The following is a 15,170-nucleotide window of genomic DNA, read 5'->3' on the forward strand; positions in this document are numbered from 1 at the left end:
ACTGTCCATCTCATAATGTTCACATAGAAACTAGCTGTCAATAGGAAATATCATTCAGAATAATTATAATTGAATGCAAAAATCTGTCACAAAAAGAGGTTGCACATTTAAATTCAGGTGTTGTTATGGCAACGTCAGTGGCCAAACTGCCACATTTACAGCTGCAAATACGTTCAAACATGCAGTGTTGCCAACTTGGCGACTTTGTCGTTAAATTTGGCGGATTCCCAAACCCTCCGGCGACTTATTTGTGTCAAAAGCGACTAACGACTATTCTAACGATTTATAATGGTGTTATTAGCGACTTTTCTGGTGTTTGGCGACTCACGTATTGTTCTGCAGTTAACGAGCTGCCGTGAGCCCCGCCTCCCTCCCATAGTACTCACAGGCGCTCAGACTGACAGTTGCCTCGCCGCAGCAGAGCTGCTGCTGCAGTCAGAGCAGAGAGGAGACAACCACACTCCCCCGCGTCGAGACTGCAAATGAATTGCGCATGCGCCAACTGCCAAGCCGTCCTGGGTTTGAGCGGGATTTAAATGTGAAATGTAAATGTTTCTTCATTCACTTTCACACTATAATACATTCCGAGTTATGTTCTGCTTAAGACGGGAAAGCAAAAAAGTAATTTTACATTGCAGAATAGAGACATTTCTGATCTACTGTCGTCTGGATTTAACTCCGGTGGTTTCAAGTTTTGATCCTTGAAGGGTTGGGAACGTTTTTTGTACTCCCCTCTACCATGCTCTCTTCTACAGCCGCCATTACATGATATGCAAATTAGGCGATGACGTCATTTAGCGACTTCTGGCGACTTTTTGGACAGCCAATAGCTACTTTCCTTACTAAGGAGTTGGCAACACTGCAAACATGCTGTCGACACGTAAAGCAGTGGCAACTATGCCACCATTTCAGCTGACTCTTTCTCAGAAATACTGTCACATAACATCCATATATTTCAGTGCTAGTTTGATGCTAAGCTAAGCTAACTATGAAACACTTTAACTGACAGGACTCAGGATCAACTGTGTACTGTAAGGTGGCTTCTAGCTTCATGTCGAACAGTAAGTCAACCTTTCCCAGAGAGCTTTCTTTGAAATCACCAGGTAACGCTAAAAAAACATTACATTTAGATTGTATGACAAAGTGTGTATATAAATTATATATCTGGCTAGCTAAAGCTACTTGCTAACGGTTTAGCTTACCCCCGCGATTTAAAGTAACGTCAACGTAGCTATAATTTATGCTTTGCTTACATGTTCGCATAACTTGTAAGTTTACTGACATGTACATACCTTGTTTACCTGGCTCAAGTGGTGGCTCTGGGGTTGTTGTTTGAGCCATCACTTGAGAGTTGCAATCTTTTTTATTAAAAAAATGTCTAATGTCCATCTTCAGAAACTCCACGTCGGCGGCTGAAAGTGTAAACACTGTCACAGAGGAGAGGTACGTACCTGTCAGCCAATAAAACACGTTTATTTCCATGCAACTCTCTGATTGGTCTGGTGGTTGCCTCTGTTGCATTCACTGAACACGGGAAATTACAATTCTACCATCCTCTAGGTAAAGTACGGTTAATGTATTATATTATTTAGGTAGAATTTGTCCGGGGCTAAAGAAAAACCCAGGCGACGCCCATGCCTGTTCTACTGAGTGATATATATTGTACACACTGCTCTGCTTTCTGCACGGACCTCACAGCTGTTCTCACTGTAAACATCGCGACGCGATGAAAGCAGTTTCTAAAATAATATCCAGAGGATGCATGCAGAGCTGTCATTGGCTGAGATAAGTCCGGCCGTGCGTCACGCCTCCACCGTTCCCGGAAATGCATCCGCGGAGGAGCCGTGGAGGAACCATCAGTGTATCCTCGGTTATACTGTAGCTCCTCCAGAGAGCCTCCTCGACGCTCGATGCTCGGTCCTCGGTGTGCATTTAGAGAAATGAGACGTCCTTCAAAATGGCGCGCTGAAATTCATTCCCGGGTCACTACTGGAGGACCGAGGAGTCGAGGAGTCGAGGAGGGGACATTTGAGTATTGAGAAGCCTCTCTAGAGGCCTACGTCTGTTTCCGGTAAAACACCATATAAACACCAAATCCCAGCATGCATTACGGCTAAAACATCCAATCAGCGAGCTTAAACCATAGCTGAGGATCTTGGGTAATCGCTAATCGATAATTGTGTGTTATTGGTGAGTAAATAACAGTGTGTTATTTTGAAAAGAATAACAAATTACAAGGAAAAAAAGATCTTAAAAAATACAGATTTCAGTATCCATTTATTTTCCTCACAGATGGCAACAAAAGTCCGAAATTATACGATTTAAAATAAAAGCAATAATTGTGGCTTGATATTGAGTAAGAACATGTTTTTATGAACCACACAGCTTCCGGTCTTCCACGACCCGACCGGAGAAAAATACGTGCTGCAGGCACGAAACACATTACCAGTAGAAATGCATTGCTTTTAAAATCGTGCTGTGCAACATGAAAAAAAGGGGGAAATCGTGTTGGTGATCACGAATCAATAGATTAAAAATCGTGTTGGTGAACACAAAATGTCATGAGACTGGGTTGGGCTCACACAACAACCCCAGAGCCACCACTTGAGCCAGGTAAACAAGGTATGTAAATGTCAGTAAACTTCCAAGCTATGCGAACATGTAAGCAAAGCATAAATTATAGCTACGTTGACGTTACTTTGAATCGCGGGGGTAAGCTAAACCGTTAGCAAGTAGCTATAGCTAGCCAGATATATTAAATAAACACTTTGTCATACAATCTAAATGTAATCTTTTTTAGCGTTACCTGGTGATTTCAAAGAAAGCTCTCTGGAAAATGTTGACTTACTGTTCGACATGAAGCTAGAAGCTACCTTACAGTACACAGTTCATCCGGAATCCTGTCAGTTCAAGTGTTTCATAGTTAGCTTAGCTTAGCATCAACCTAGCACTGAAATATATAGATGTTATGTGACAGTATTTCTGAGAAAAGGTCAGCTGAAATGGTGGCATGCCACTGCTTTACGTGTCGACAGCATGTTTGAACGTATTTGCAGCAGTAAATGTGACTGTTTGGCCACTGATGTTGCCATAACAACACCTGAATTTAAATGTGTAACCTGTTTTTGTGACAGATCTTTGCAAGAAATGATAATTCTTCCATCCATCCATCTTCTCCCGCTTATCCGTGGTCGGGGCGCGGGGTAGCAGTTCCAGCAGAGAGCCTCAAACTTCCTTTTCCTTCATCAACCAGCTCTGACTGGGGGATCCCAAGGCGCTCCCAGGCCAGCAAAGAGATATAATCCCTCCACCTGGTCCTAGGTCTACCCCTTGGTCTCTTCCCAGCTGGACGTGCCTGGAACACCTCCCTAGGGAGGCGCTCAGGTGGCATCCTAACTAGGTGCCCGAACCACCTCAACTGGCTCCTTTCGACGCGAAGGAGGAGCGGCTCAACTCCGAGTCCCTCCCTGATGACCGAACTTCTCACCTTATCTCTAAGGGAGACACCAGCCACCCTGCGGAGAAAACCCATCTCGGCCGCTTGTATCCGCGATCTCGTTCTTTCGGTCATGACCCATCCTTCATGACCACAGGTGAGGGTAGGAAGGAAAATGGCCCGGTAGACAGAGAGCTTTGCCTTCTGGCTCAGCTCCCTTTTCGTCACAACAGTGCGGTAAAGCGACTGCAGTACCGCTCCCGCTGCTCCGGTTCTCCGGCCCATCTCACGCTCCATTGTTCCCTCACTCGAGAACAAGACCCCGAGATACTTGAACTCCTTCACTTGGGGTAAGGACTCATTCCCTACTTGGAGTGGACAGTCCATCGGTTTCCTGCTGAGAACCATGGTCTCAGATTTGGAGGTGCTGATCCTCATCCCAGCCGCTTCACACTCGGTTGCGAACCGATCCAGTGAGTGCTGAAGGTCGCAGACCGATGAAGCCATCAGAACCACATCATCTGCAAAAAGCAGTGGTGCAGTCCCCCGAACTGCAGACCCCCTCCCCCACGACTACGCCTCGAAATCCGATCCATGTATATTACAAACAGGATTGGTGACAAAGCGCAGCCCTGGCGGAGGCCAACCCTCACCGGAAATGGGTCCGACTTACTGCCGAGGACCCGGACACAGCTCTCGCTTTGGGAGTACAGAGATTGGATGGCCCTGAGTAGAGACCCCCTCACCCCATACTCCCGCAGCACCTCCCACAGTAACTCCCTGGGAACTCGGTCATACGCCTTCTCCAAGTCTACAAAACACATGTAGACCGGATAAGCGTACTCCCAGGCCCCCTCCAGGATCCTTGCGAGAGTAAAAAGCTGATCCGTCGTTCCACGACCAGGACGGAATCCGCATTGTTCCTCCTCAATCTGAGGTTCGACAATCGGCCTGACCCTCCTTTCGAGTACCTTGGAGTAAACTTTCCCGGGGAGGCTGAGTAGTGTGATGCCTCTGTAATTGGCACACACCCTCTGATCCCCCTTTTTGAAAAGGGGGACCACCACCCCGGTCTGCCACTCCTTCGGTACTGTTTCCGACTTCCACGCAACGTTGACGAGACGTGTCAACGATGACAGTCCCTCAACACCCAGAGCCTTCAGCATTTCCGGGCGGATCTCATCCACCCCCGGGGCTTTGTCACTGTGGAGTTGTTTGACGACCCCAGTGACCTCCCCCCGGGAGATTGGTGTTGATCCCCCGTCATACTCCAGCTCTGCCTCTAACATAGAGGGCGGAGTTGTCGGGTTCAGGAGTTCCTCAAAGTGTTCCTTCCAACGCCCTAACACTCCATCAGTTGAGGTCAACAATGTCCCATCCTTACTGTACACAGCTTGGATGGTTCCCTGCTTCCCCCTCCTGAGGTGTCGGACAGTTTTCCAGAACAACTTTGGTGCCGCCCAAAAGTTCTTCTCCATGTCTTCTCCGAACTTCTCCCACATCCGCTGCTTTGCCTCGGCCACGGATGAGGCTATTGCCCTTCGGGCCTGTCGGTACCTTGCAACTACTTCGGGAGTCCCCTGGGATAACAAATCCCTGAAGGCCTCCTTCTTCAGTCGGACGGCTTCCCTGACCACCGGTATCCACCAGGAGGTTCGAGGGTTACCGCCTCTTGAGGCACCTAGGACCTTGAGACCACAGCTCCCCGCCGCGGCTTCGGCAATAGAGGCTTTGCACACCGACCACTCTGGTTCAATGTCCCCAACCTCCACAGGAATGCCCGAAAAGCTCCGCCGGAGGTGCGAGTTGAAGGCCTCCTGAACTTGGGCCTCCTCCAAACGTTCCCAGTTCACCCGAACTACACGTTTGGGCTTACCAGGTCTATCCAGAGGCTTCCCCCGCCACTCGACCCAACTCACCACCAGATGGTGATCAGTTGATAACTCCGCCCCTCTCTTTACCCGAGTGTCCAAAACATACGGCCTCAGGTCCGATGATACGATAATGAAATTGATCATGGACCTTCTGCCTAGGGTGCTCTGGTACCACGTACACTTATGAGCATCCTTATGTTCGAACATGGTGTTTGTTATGGCCAATCCATGACTAGCACAGAAGTCCAGTAACAAACCACCACTCTGGTTCAGATCAGGGGGGCCGTTCCTCCCAATCACGCCCCTCCAAGTGTCTCCATCATTGCCCACATGTGCGTTGAAGTCTCCCAGCAAGACTAAAGAGTCCCCTTCAGGAGCCCCATACAGGACTCTTTCCAGGGTCTCCAAGAAGGCTGAATACTCTGAACTGCTGTTGGGTGCATAAGCACACACAACAGTCAGAGTTTTCCCCCCCATAACCCGCAGGCGTAGGGAGGCGACCCTCTCGTCCACTGGGGTAAACTCCAACAACGAAGCACCCAACCGGGGACTTGTGAGTATCCCCACACCCGCCCGGCGCCTCACACCTTGAGCAACTCCGGAGAAGAATAGAGTCCAACCCCTATCCAGAAGTAAGGTTCCAGAGCCCAACCCGATCCAACTGGTACCGCTCCACCTCCCGCACAAGCTCCGGCTCCTTCCCCCCCAGAGAGGTGACGTTCCACGTCCCCAAAGCCAGCTTCTGCCGCCCGGGTCTGGTCCGTCGAGACCATCCGCTTTCACTGCCACCCTTCTGGCAAAGCACCTGATCCCATCGCTGTTTCCCGTAGGTGGTGGGCCCGCGGGACGGAGAAGCGGAGGTGTTGCCCACGTTGCCTTTTCGGGCTGGGCCCGGCCGGGCTCCGTGGCAAGCCCGGCCACCAGACGCTCGCCGACGAGTCCTCCTTCTGGGCCTGGCTCCAGAAAGGGACCCCGGGCTTCCTCCGGGCCGGGTATCCTCACTTCTTGTTGTTTCTTTCATGAGGTCTTTTGAACCAATCTTAGTCTGGCCCCTTGCCTGAGACCAATTTGCCATGGGAGACCCTACCAGGAACACAAGGTTCCAGACAACACAGCCCCCAGGTTCATCAGGGCACACAAACCTCTCTACCACGGTAAGGTGCTGGTTCTTCAGAGAGGCGGATAATTCTTCTGAATGATATTCCTATTGACAGCTAGTTTCTATGTGAACATTATGAGATGGACAGCCAGAGAGAATACATTAAAAACAGTTATGAAATACTATGACAAAACCAGAATACAGTTTAAAAGGGGAGTGATTGTAAAATATCCATAAAGAAAAATCTGTTTACAGTTCTGTTTCATGGGTGTTGAGAGATGTATCCATAGATCTCTTCATTTTGCTCTCAAAGTGCACCAGATTGATGCTTTGAGAAAAAACACTTCTGGGGTCATTTGGGTGGATCTTCCATATCTCTGGCCCCCCTTGCTCAATTTTGATGAATGAAATCTCTTTATAACCGCTAGAGCCAATGGAATCGAGCGGAATCTCTACACACACCAACACATGAACAAATAAGAAGTGAGAGTGGCCAAAACCGGAAGCTGCATACACTCTGTTGGCTACCATTAGCAGCTAACGTTTTTGCTCCGATTTTTACATACAAATTGAATTATGGATTATAAACAATTTTTTAAAAGCCACAGATACATTAATAACCTATGGATCAACCAATTCAGCTGCGTTTTTTCTAGTTTTAATGCCATTGTAGACGTCTTTTGATCAGATTGACAGCTACGGTGAGACGATCTCCCGTAAAAGCTCCGTAAAGGTACGTGTTGTGATGTCTGTGTTTGCTTCCCCTGTCGCGAGTTCGGATCGCTCAGTGATGATACTATACTTATATAATCTGTGGAGTCTCAGCTTTAATCGGATATATTGTATGTGCAGTTTCAATAAGTAATAAGGGTATCTTTATTTTGAGTTCTGTGCTAAAGTGCGTCAGCATTTTTTCGCTTAGTGCTAATTCAGTGGCTTGGTATTACCCTTGTGTTTTGTTTTGGTAAAAATGGTTCATATCTTCAGCTAGCTGAGATTCTTCCCGGTAATCTGGTGCTACACATTAATAGTTTCATAAATGTTAAGAAGCCCTGAGACATAGTCTCGAAAAAAACGGTGGGGGGGGGGGGGGGTCCACTGAGGGGACCGTCGTCCTTAAGAGGTTAACTGCAATATTTAAAAAAACATCTTCCCGGGGGAGCATGCCCCCGGACCCCCCTAGAGGAGGTTAGGTCCACGGTGTTTACATGGTTATTTATACAATATGTGTGCTTATGCTAACATCATAAGACAAAAGTTGGTTCCGTGTTGTGTGTAGTGAGAACGCACTAGTGCGAGGGGGGCCCTCAAGCCAAAGCTCGCTTAGGGCCCCCATAAGTCAAGGGCCGGCCCTGACTCACAGTAAAAAGCGGCTTACTGTACATTCTACTATTAAATCAATCAGCTATTTCAGGACATTGAGGCGATACATTTACAGTGGAGGAAACAAGTCTTTAACCCCCTTCAGATTTTGTAAGTTTACCAACTTGTTTTACAACTAAAAGCTCTTTTCAAATGAAGAGGAGGTTGTAACCGAGGCTCTGTGTGGGTCAGAGTCTGATAAGCCCTCCCTCTTCTTCCTGCTCTCAGACACAGCCAGCTCCACTCTGTATTTCCTGCTCCCTCCCCTTCAGATCCACACTGAGGAGGAGGGGTAACATGTGTAACATGTGGGTAAAGTACGAGAGCTGATAGCCACATTCACCGCCCACACACATGCTGTTCAGATAACACATAGTTTTAGCTCTCAGGAAGTGAAGCTCACACACTCGCTGCTACTGAGAGGTGAAATGGCGCAGAAAGGAGTTCAGCTGGACCGGGAAACCTTAATATCTTGTCCCATCTATCTGGATCTACTGAAGGATCCGGTGACCACTTCCTGTGGACACAGCTACTGCATGAAGTGTATTGAAGGCTTCTGGGACGGAGAGGATGAGAAGGAGATCCACAGCTGCCCTCAGTGCAGGCAGAGCTTCACACCGAGGCCTGTCCTGCTGAAGAACACCATGTTAGCAGCTTTAGTGGAGGAGCTGAAGAAGACTGGACTCCAAGCTGCTCCTGCTGATCTCTGCTATGCTGGAGCTGGAGACGTGGCCTGTGATGTCTGCACTGGGAGGAAGCTGAGAGCCTGTAAGTCCTGCCTCGTGTGTCTTATATCTTACTGCGACCAACACCTCCAGCCTCATTATGAATCACCTGCCTTTGAGAAACACAAGCTGGTGGAGCCCTCCAAGAAGCTCCAGGAGAACATCTGCTCTCGTCACGACGAGGTGATGAAGCTGTTCTGCCGCACTGATCAGCAGAGTATCTGTTCTCTCTGCTCTGTGGACGAACACAAAGGCCACGACACGGTGTCAGCAGCTGCAGAGAGGACTGAGAGGCAGAGAGAGCTGGAGGGGAGTCGACTCAACATCCAGCAGAGGATCCAGGACGGAGAGAAGGAGGTGAAGCGGCTTCAGCAGGAGGTGGAGGCCGTCAACGGCTCTGCTGATAAAGCAGTGGAGGACAGCGAGAAGACGTTCTCTGAGCTGATCCGTCTCGTGGAGAAGAGAAGCTCTGACGTGAAGCAGCAGCTCAGATCCCAGCAGGAGAGAGAAGTGAGTGGAGTCAGAGAGCTCCAGGAGAAGCTGGAGCAGGAGATCTCTGAGCTGAAGAGGAGAGACGCTGAGCTGGAGCTGCTGTCTCACGCAGAGGACCACAACCAGTTTCTGCTCAGCTACCCCCCCTCCTCCCTGCCAGCCCCCCTCAGTGGAGCTACACACTCCTCCAGCACCAACATCCGTCCTCTGAGCTACTTTGAGGACGTGACGGCGGCCCTGTCAGCAGTCAGAGACAAACTACAGGACGTCCTCAGAGAGGAATGGACACACGTCTCACCGAATGAAGTGGAGGTTTTACCGCCAGCAGCAGAGCCCGCCTCCAGAGCTGGGTTCTTAACATATTCACAGGAGATCACTCTGGATCCAAACACAGCAGGCACACATCTGGTATTATCTGAGGGGAGCAGAAAAGCAACACGCATGAGACAAGAACAGTCTTATTCCAGTCACCCAGACAGATTCACTGCATATTCTCAGGTCCTGAGCAGAGAGAGTCTGACTGGACGTTGTTACTGGGAGGTGGAGCGGAGAGGGAGAGGAGTTTGTGTAGCAGTTGCATACAAGAATATCAGCAGAGCAGGGAGGGAAAGTTCATTTGGATACAATGACAAATCCTGGGCGTTATATTGTGACCAAAACAGTTATTCATTTCGTTACAACAGCATCCTCACTCCCGTCTCAGGTCCTCCGTCCTCCAGAGTAGGAGTGTACCTGGATCACAGAGCAGGTGTTCTGTCCTTCTACAGCGTCTCTGAAACCATGACTCTCCTCCGCAGAGTGCAGACCACGTTCACTCAGCCGCTGCATGCTGGAGTGTGGCTTGGTTATGATTACGGAGTCACTGCTGAGTTCTGTAAACTCAAATAGCCTGGAGTCCTTGGAGGAACTCTTCTACTTCTTAAACTCACCGTGTGTCCATCAGAGCTGATTGTCCATGTCTTCACTGCACAGAGATCAGCTGTCAATCAAACACGATGGGCGGGGCTTCAACATCTTCTTCATGTTCTGTAGATGTTGGACTTTCTTCCGGCTCCTTCCTGTGTCTGTGTAGCCACGGAGGCTGTCACTGCTCAGGAGGATCCTTGTTCACCTGAACTGATGTGTAAACTTTGCTCTAAATCTGTGTTGGATATTTCTTTTGATTCTTGTTGTTGTTTCTCTCGTAGCGCACGAGTCTTCAGAGAGGAAGCAGAAAAGATTATTTTATTGTACACATTTTATTCTGGTTCTAAAACAATAGAGACATTTATAATCACATGTATTCTTTCTGACAGATTAAATGTTATTGTTGCTGAATTAACTAAAACACGAGTTCCCAGATGGCTATGACACTTATTTCATCATGTTTATTTAAAATGATATTACTTGCTGTCATGATCATAATCAATAAGTACATCGTTCATCATTCTCCTGTAAATAGTTTGAGTCTTTGCTCGGGAAATACATTGTAAAATATTACAGTTATTGTTTTGCAGACTAATTGTTGTTGTTGTTGTTGTTGTTGTTGTCCAAATAGAAATTGGGTACTTTGATGTTTTATAGAACATTAATCATCATGATAATAATCAATAAGGAAATCATGTCTGACTCTGTTTGAAATAGCTGAGATGAAACACATGGTGTGGAGAAAGTGAGACTGGTCATGAAATCATTGAACAGACTTCACTGATGGGATGTGTGATTACATGAAATGTTTGGGTCATTAATAAAGGTTTGTCTTTCAAAAACACAAACAGGATGTTCTTCTTGTGTCCAAGGTGCTACGAAGCTGATGGAGAACATGTGGAAGTGATCTGAGACTAAATGAAGCTCAGCGCAAGTTCAACCAGGAAGACCGTCTTTACTCATTCATTTACTATTTCCATGTTACTACTCTCTCTCCTCTCAATCAGTGATCGGGGGCGGAAAAGGTTGTGGCGGATAGTCAGTCTTGAGCATGCACGTGCACACATAGACCTCAAAGTGGGCTTGAGCCCCTGCCCTTTTTCTTCCTCCAGAGAAAGTGCCCTTTTTATGGGGTGCTTCTTATTTTATTTTAATTTTTTTTTAAATAAATGAATATGTATCTACCAGGGTTTCCGCTAGGATTTTTTCTCGACGGTCAAATGTCCGGGCAGATTTTATTTTACCGGACACATTTGAAACTTACCGGTCATATTTCAATAATAATAATAATAGTTGTGTAGCAGAGTTTCCGTTAGCAGGTAATTACCGGACTATGAGCAGATATGCTGATGTTTAAAACTCAGTTCACGGGGCTCATTTTTATATTGCTTCAGTTTATAATCGTAACAGATCGAAAAAAATTCAGATTAATTTTTCAATAAATGATTCCACAAACAACAAACAACATAATTATTACATTCAAACAAACTACTTGTAGTAGATAACGTACATTATTCAGAAGTTTACATCAACTTTGAATAATAACACGGGAGAAACGGAGCCTCTCTTTTCCCCTCTCCCTCCCTCTCTCTCACAGCAGTCAGTTTCTCAAGCAGCTCCTGCAGCGCACTAAACAGAGGGCGGGGCTTCAGGTGATCATGCAGAGCTGCGTGTCTCGGTCAGACTCAGCAGCTGATCTGATCTCTCTCTCGCGTCCGGTTATACTTCACTCGCGTTCATGTCCATATCGATCAGATCCAGCTCTCCTGATCGGCCTTTATAGAGAGCACCGATCAAACTATTAAGAGTGAATGTCGGCCGATAATGACCGGCGGCCGATCGATCGGAGCCTCCCTAATTATTACCAGACATTTTGACCGTCAGGTTTTGAATTTACCGGTTTTTTATAAATGTTACCAGCTAAAAACCGGTAATTACCGGCTAACGGAAACCCTGGTATCTACTGCTGTTCGCGCACACTTTCCAAAAAGATATTGCTTGAATAAAAAATGTAAATATCAGGTCGGGAGATTAGACTGTGAAGTTCCGCTGCTCTCTCTCTCTCTCTCTCTCTCTCTCTCTCTCTCTCTCTCTCTCTCTCTCTCTCTCTCTCTCTCTCTCTCCCCTCCCTCCCTCCCTCCACGCGTTGTGGACATCGGCAGTCCCTTCAGACAGACAGACAGCAGCACCTCCCACTTTACTGTCCCACATTATGCCGGCTTTACTTGTTATTTTGAAGGTGAGTGGTGATGAACAAATGACTAAGCTGCCGGTGTGTGAAAGACACACTCAGAAGCCAAAGTACAGAAGAGAGGCTTTCTGATCTCCTCCTCGCTATTGAGAAGGACATTCCTGTTATCCACAGTGAAGTAATACACATCTACTGTACATGGACATGGCCCCCAGAAGGTTGCTGCTGTAAGGGAGGAAGGAGAGACAGCAAGTGAAGACACGAAAACATATTTAACAACTTCCAAGTGCAAAGAAAGATACAAGATACAAAGAAAGTTCGTAACAAAAGAAGTTATTAACAAAATATTTAATTTCAGATTTCAAGCAGTGGCGGTTCTACGGGGTGACACGGGGTGGCAGCTGCCACCTCAGAAAAATGCCTTTCCACCCCAGTTGGCAGCTTTGTTTTGAAATAAAAGTTGTGGCCCATCGGACATTTATCAGAGAAAATCTCTAATGTCCGAGTGCAAGTGAATGCAGCACAAGACGCGAGCTTTGTAACCCCTCCCTCGGCCTTGGCGAGAGCGTGGAAATATGATTGGTGGCGATTTCATTTGAACGGGGGGACGGCGCAAAACGAGAAGCATTCGGATCCAAGTAGACGGAAGGAATGAGGTTTGGCTGTACTCAGCATTGAATGAAAACGCACCATAGCTTTAAATCTTAATAAGTTTGTGAGGCATTTTGCTGAACAAGATGGTAATCGCCACATTCAGCTGTTATAGGCAACTTGATGCTCTGCTCACGGATGACTCGATGAGCGTAATAAACTGTTAAGATGATGACCTTACGTGTGCATAACATTTTTCTTCTTTGAGGGGGTCTGCCCCCAAAAAACAGTTTCAAGTCCTGAGAAAATCAAATAAGACGGTGTGTAGAACTACACTGCCCAGCCAAAAAAAGTAACCACTTTGATGTAACTATAGGCCAGTAGGTAAAGACTTTCCACTGGATAATAACTGCACTGAAAACAAAGGCCGTTGGATTAACATGATTTTAATATAGAAACCGGTTGCACACATTAAAAACACGTGTACTCAAAACTATTCCATTATGTTAGAGACACACAACTATGTAATGTCAAAGAAACATGAAATTGTTATGTTTATTTGAATATTTCCTTTCATATAGGTATATTCATTTACCCTATGTTTAACCAACATGACTTTTTTATGTTCATTTTAGGCTTTTAATATGCTCAGTATATTTAACTTGTACCTTTTAAAGCAACATGATTTCTTTATTTAAGCTTCACTGTAAAAAGTCTGTTGGACTTAAGTAATAAAAAACATGGAGATCGGTTGCAAAATTAAAAGGTATATTCATTTACCCTATGTTTAACCAACATGACTTTTTATGTTCATTTTAGGCTTTTAATATACTCAGTATATTTCATTTGTACAGAGCCACATGAATGTTTTGTTTAAACTACATGCTATAGTTTTCTGTTTAATCTACCTAGCCTGCTCAAGGGGTACATAAGATTATTTACCTGTTAATTTAATATTATGCTACCTGTCTGTCTGAAGGGACTGCCGATGTCCGCAACGCTGTGCGCGAGACGTGGAGGGAGGGAGGGGGAGAGAGAGAGAGAGAGAGAGAGAGAGAGAGAGAGAGAGAGCAGCGGAACTTCACAGTCTAATCTCCCGACCTGATATTTACTTTTTTTTATTCAATTAATATCTTTTTGGAAAGTGTGCGCGAACAGCAGTAGATACATATTCATTTATTTAAAAACATAAAAATAAAATAAGAAGCACCCCATAAAAAGGGCACTTTCTCTGGAGGAAGAAAAAGGGCAGGGGCTCAAGCCCACTTTGAGGTCTATGTGTGCACGTGCATGCTCAAGACTGACTATCCGCCACAACCTTTTCCGCCCCCGATCACTGATTGAGAGGAGAGAGAGTAGTAACATGGAAATAGTAAATGAATGAGTAAAGACGGTCTTCCTGGTTGAACTTGCGCTGAGCTTCATTTAGTCTCAGATCACTTCCACATGTTCTCCATCAGCTTCGTAGCACCTTGGACACAAGAAGAACATCCTGTTTGTGTTTTTGAAAGACAAACCTTTATTAATGACCCAAACATTTCATGTAATCACACATCCCATCAGTGAAGTCTGTTCAATGATTTCATGACCAGTCTCACTTTCTCCACACCATGTGTTTCATCTCAGCTATTTCAAACAGAGTCAGACATGATTTACTTATTGATTATTATCATGATGATTAATGTTCTATAAAACATCAAAGTATCCCATTTCTATTTGGATAACAACAACAACAACAACAACAATTAGTCTGCAAAACTATAATATTATACAATGTATTTCCCGAGCAAAGACTCTAAGCTATTTACAGGAGAATAATGAATGATGTACTTATTGATTATGATCATGACAGCAAGTAATACCATTTTAAATAAACATGATGAAATAAGTGTCATAGCCACCTGGGATCTCGTGTTTTAGTTAATTCAGCAACAATAACATTTAATCTGTCAGAAAGAATACATGTGATTATAAATGTCTCTATTGTTTTAGAACCAGAATAAAATGTGTACAATAAAAGAAGCTCTGCTGCTTCCTCTCTGAAGACTCGTGCGCTACGAGAGAAACAAGAATCAAAAGAAACATCCAACACAGATTTAGAGCAAAGTTTACACATCGGTTCAGGTGAACAAGGATCCTCCTGAGCAGTGACAGCCTCCGTGGCTACACAGACACAGGAAGGAGCCGGAAGAAAGTCCAACATCTACAGAACATGAAGAAGATGTTGAAGCCCCGCCCATCATGTTTGATTGACAGCTGATCTCTGCAGTGAAGACATGGACAATCAGCTCTGATTGACACACGGTGAGTTTAAGAAGTAGAAGAGTTCCTCCAAGGACTCCAGGCTATTTGAGTTTACAGAACTCAGCAGTGACTCCGTAATCATAACCGAGCCACACTCCAGCATGCAGCGGCTGAGTGAACGTGGTCTGCACTCTGTGGAGGAGAGTCATGGTTTCAGAGACGCTGTAGAAGGACAGAACACCTGCTCTGT

The 15,170-nt window shown here is 46.0% G+C and overlaps 1 protein-coding gene across 1 annotated transcript; it reads left to right on the plus strand.

Annotated features, from left to right (window-relative positions):
* The first annotated feature begins 8,167 nt into the window (after positions 1-8,167).
* Positions 8,168-10,742, plus strand: LOC117443183 (tripartite motif-containing protein 16-like). The gene has a single exon (XM_034079134.2). The coding sequence runs from the start codon at positions 8,200-8,202 to the stop codon at positions 9,874-9,876; it is 1,677 nt and encodes a 558-aa protein (XP_033935025.1). The 5' UTR covers positions 8,168-8,199; the 3' UTR covers positions 9,877-10,742.
* The last annotated feature ends 4,428 nt before the right edge of the window (positions 10,743-15,170 follow it).

The sequence above is a fragment of the Pseudochaenichthys georgianus genome, unplaced genomic scaffold (assembly GCF_902827115.2).
Source record: "Pseudochaenichthys georgianus unplaced genomic scaffold, fPseGeo1.2 scaffold_552_arrow_ctg1, whole genome shotgun sequence".
Lineage (NCBI taxonomy): Eukaryota > Metazoa > Chordata > Actinopteri > Perciformes > Channichthyidae > Pseudochaenichthys > Pseudochaenichthys georgianus.

Coding starts and splice junctions, on each gene's coding strand:
- LOC117443183 (XM_034079134.2), top strand. CDS start 8,200: ATGGCGCAGAAAGGAGTTCAGCTGGACCGGGAAACCTTAATATCTTGT.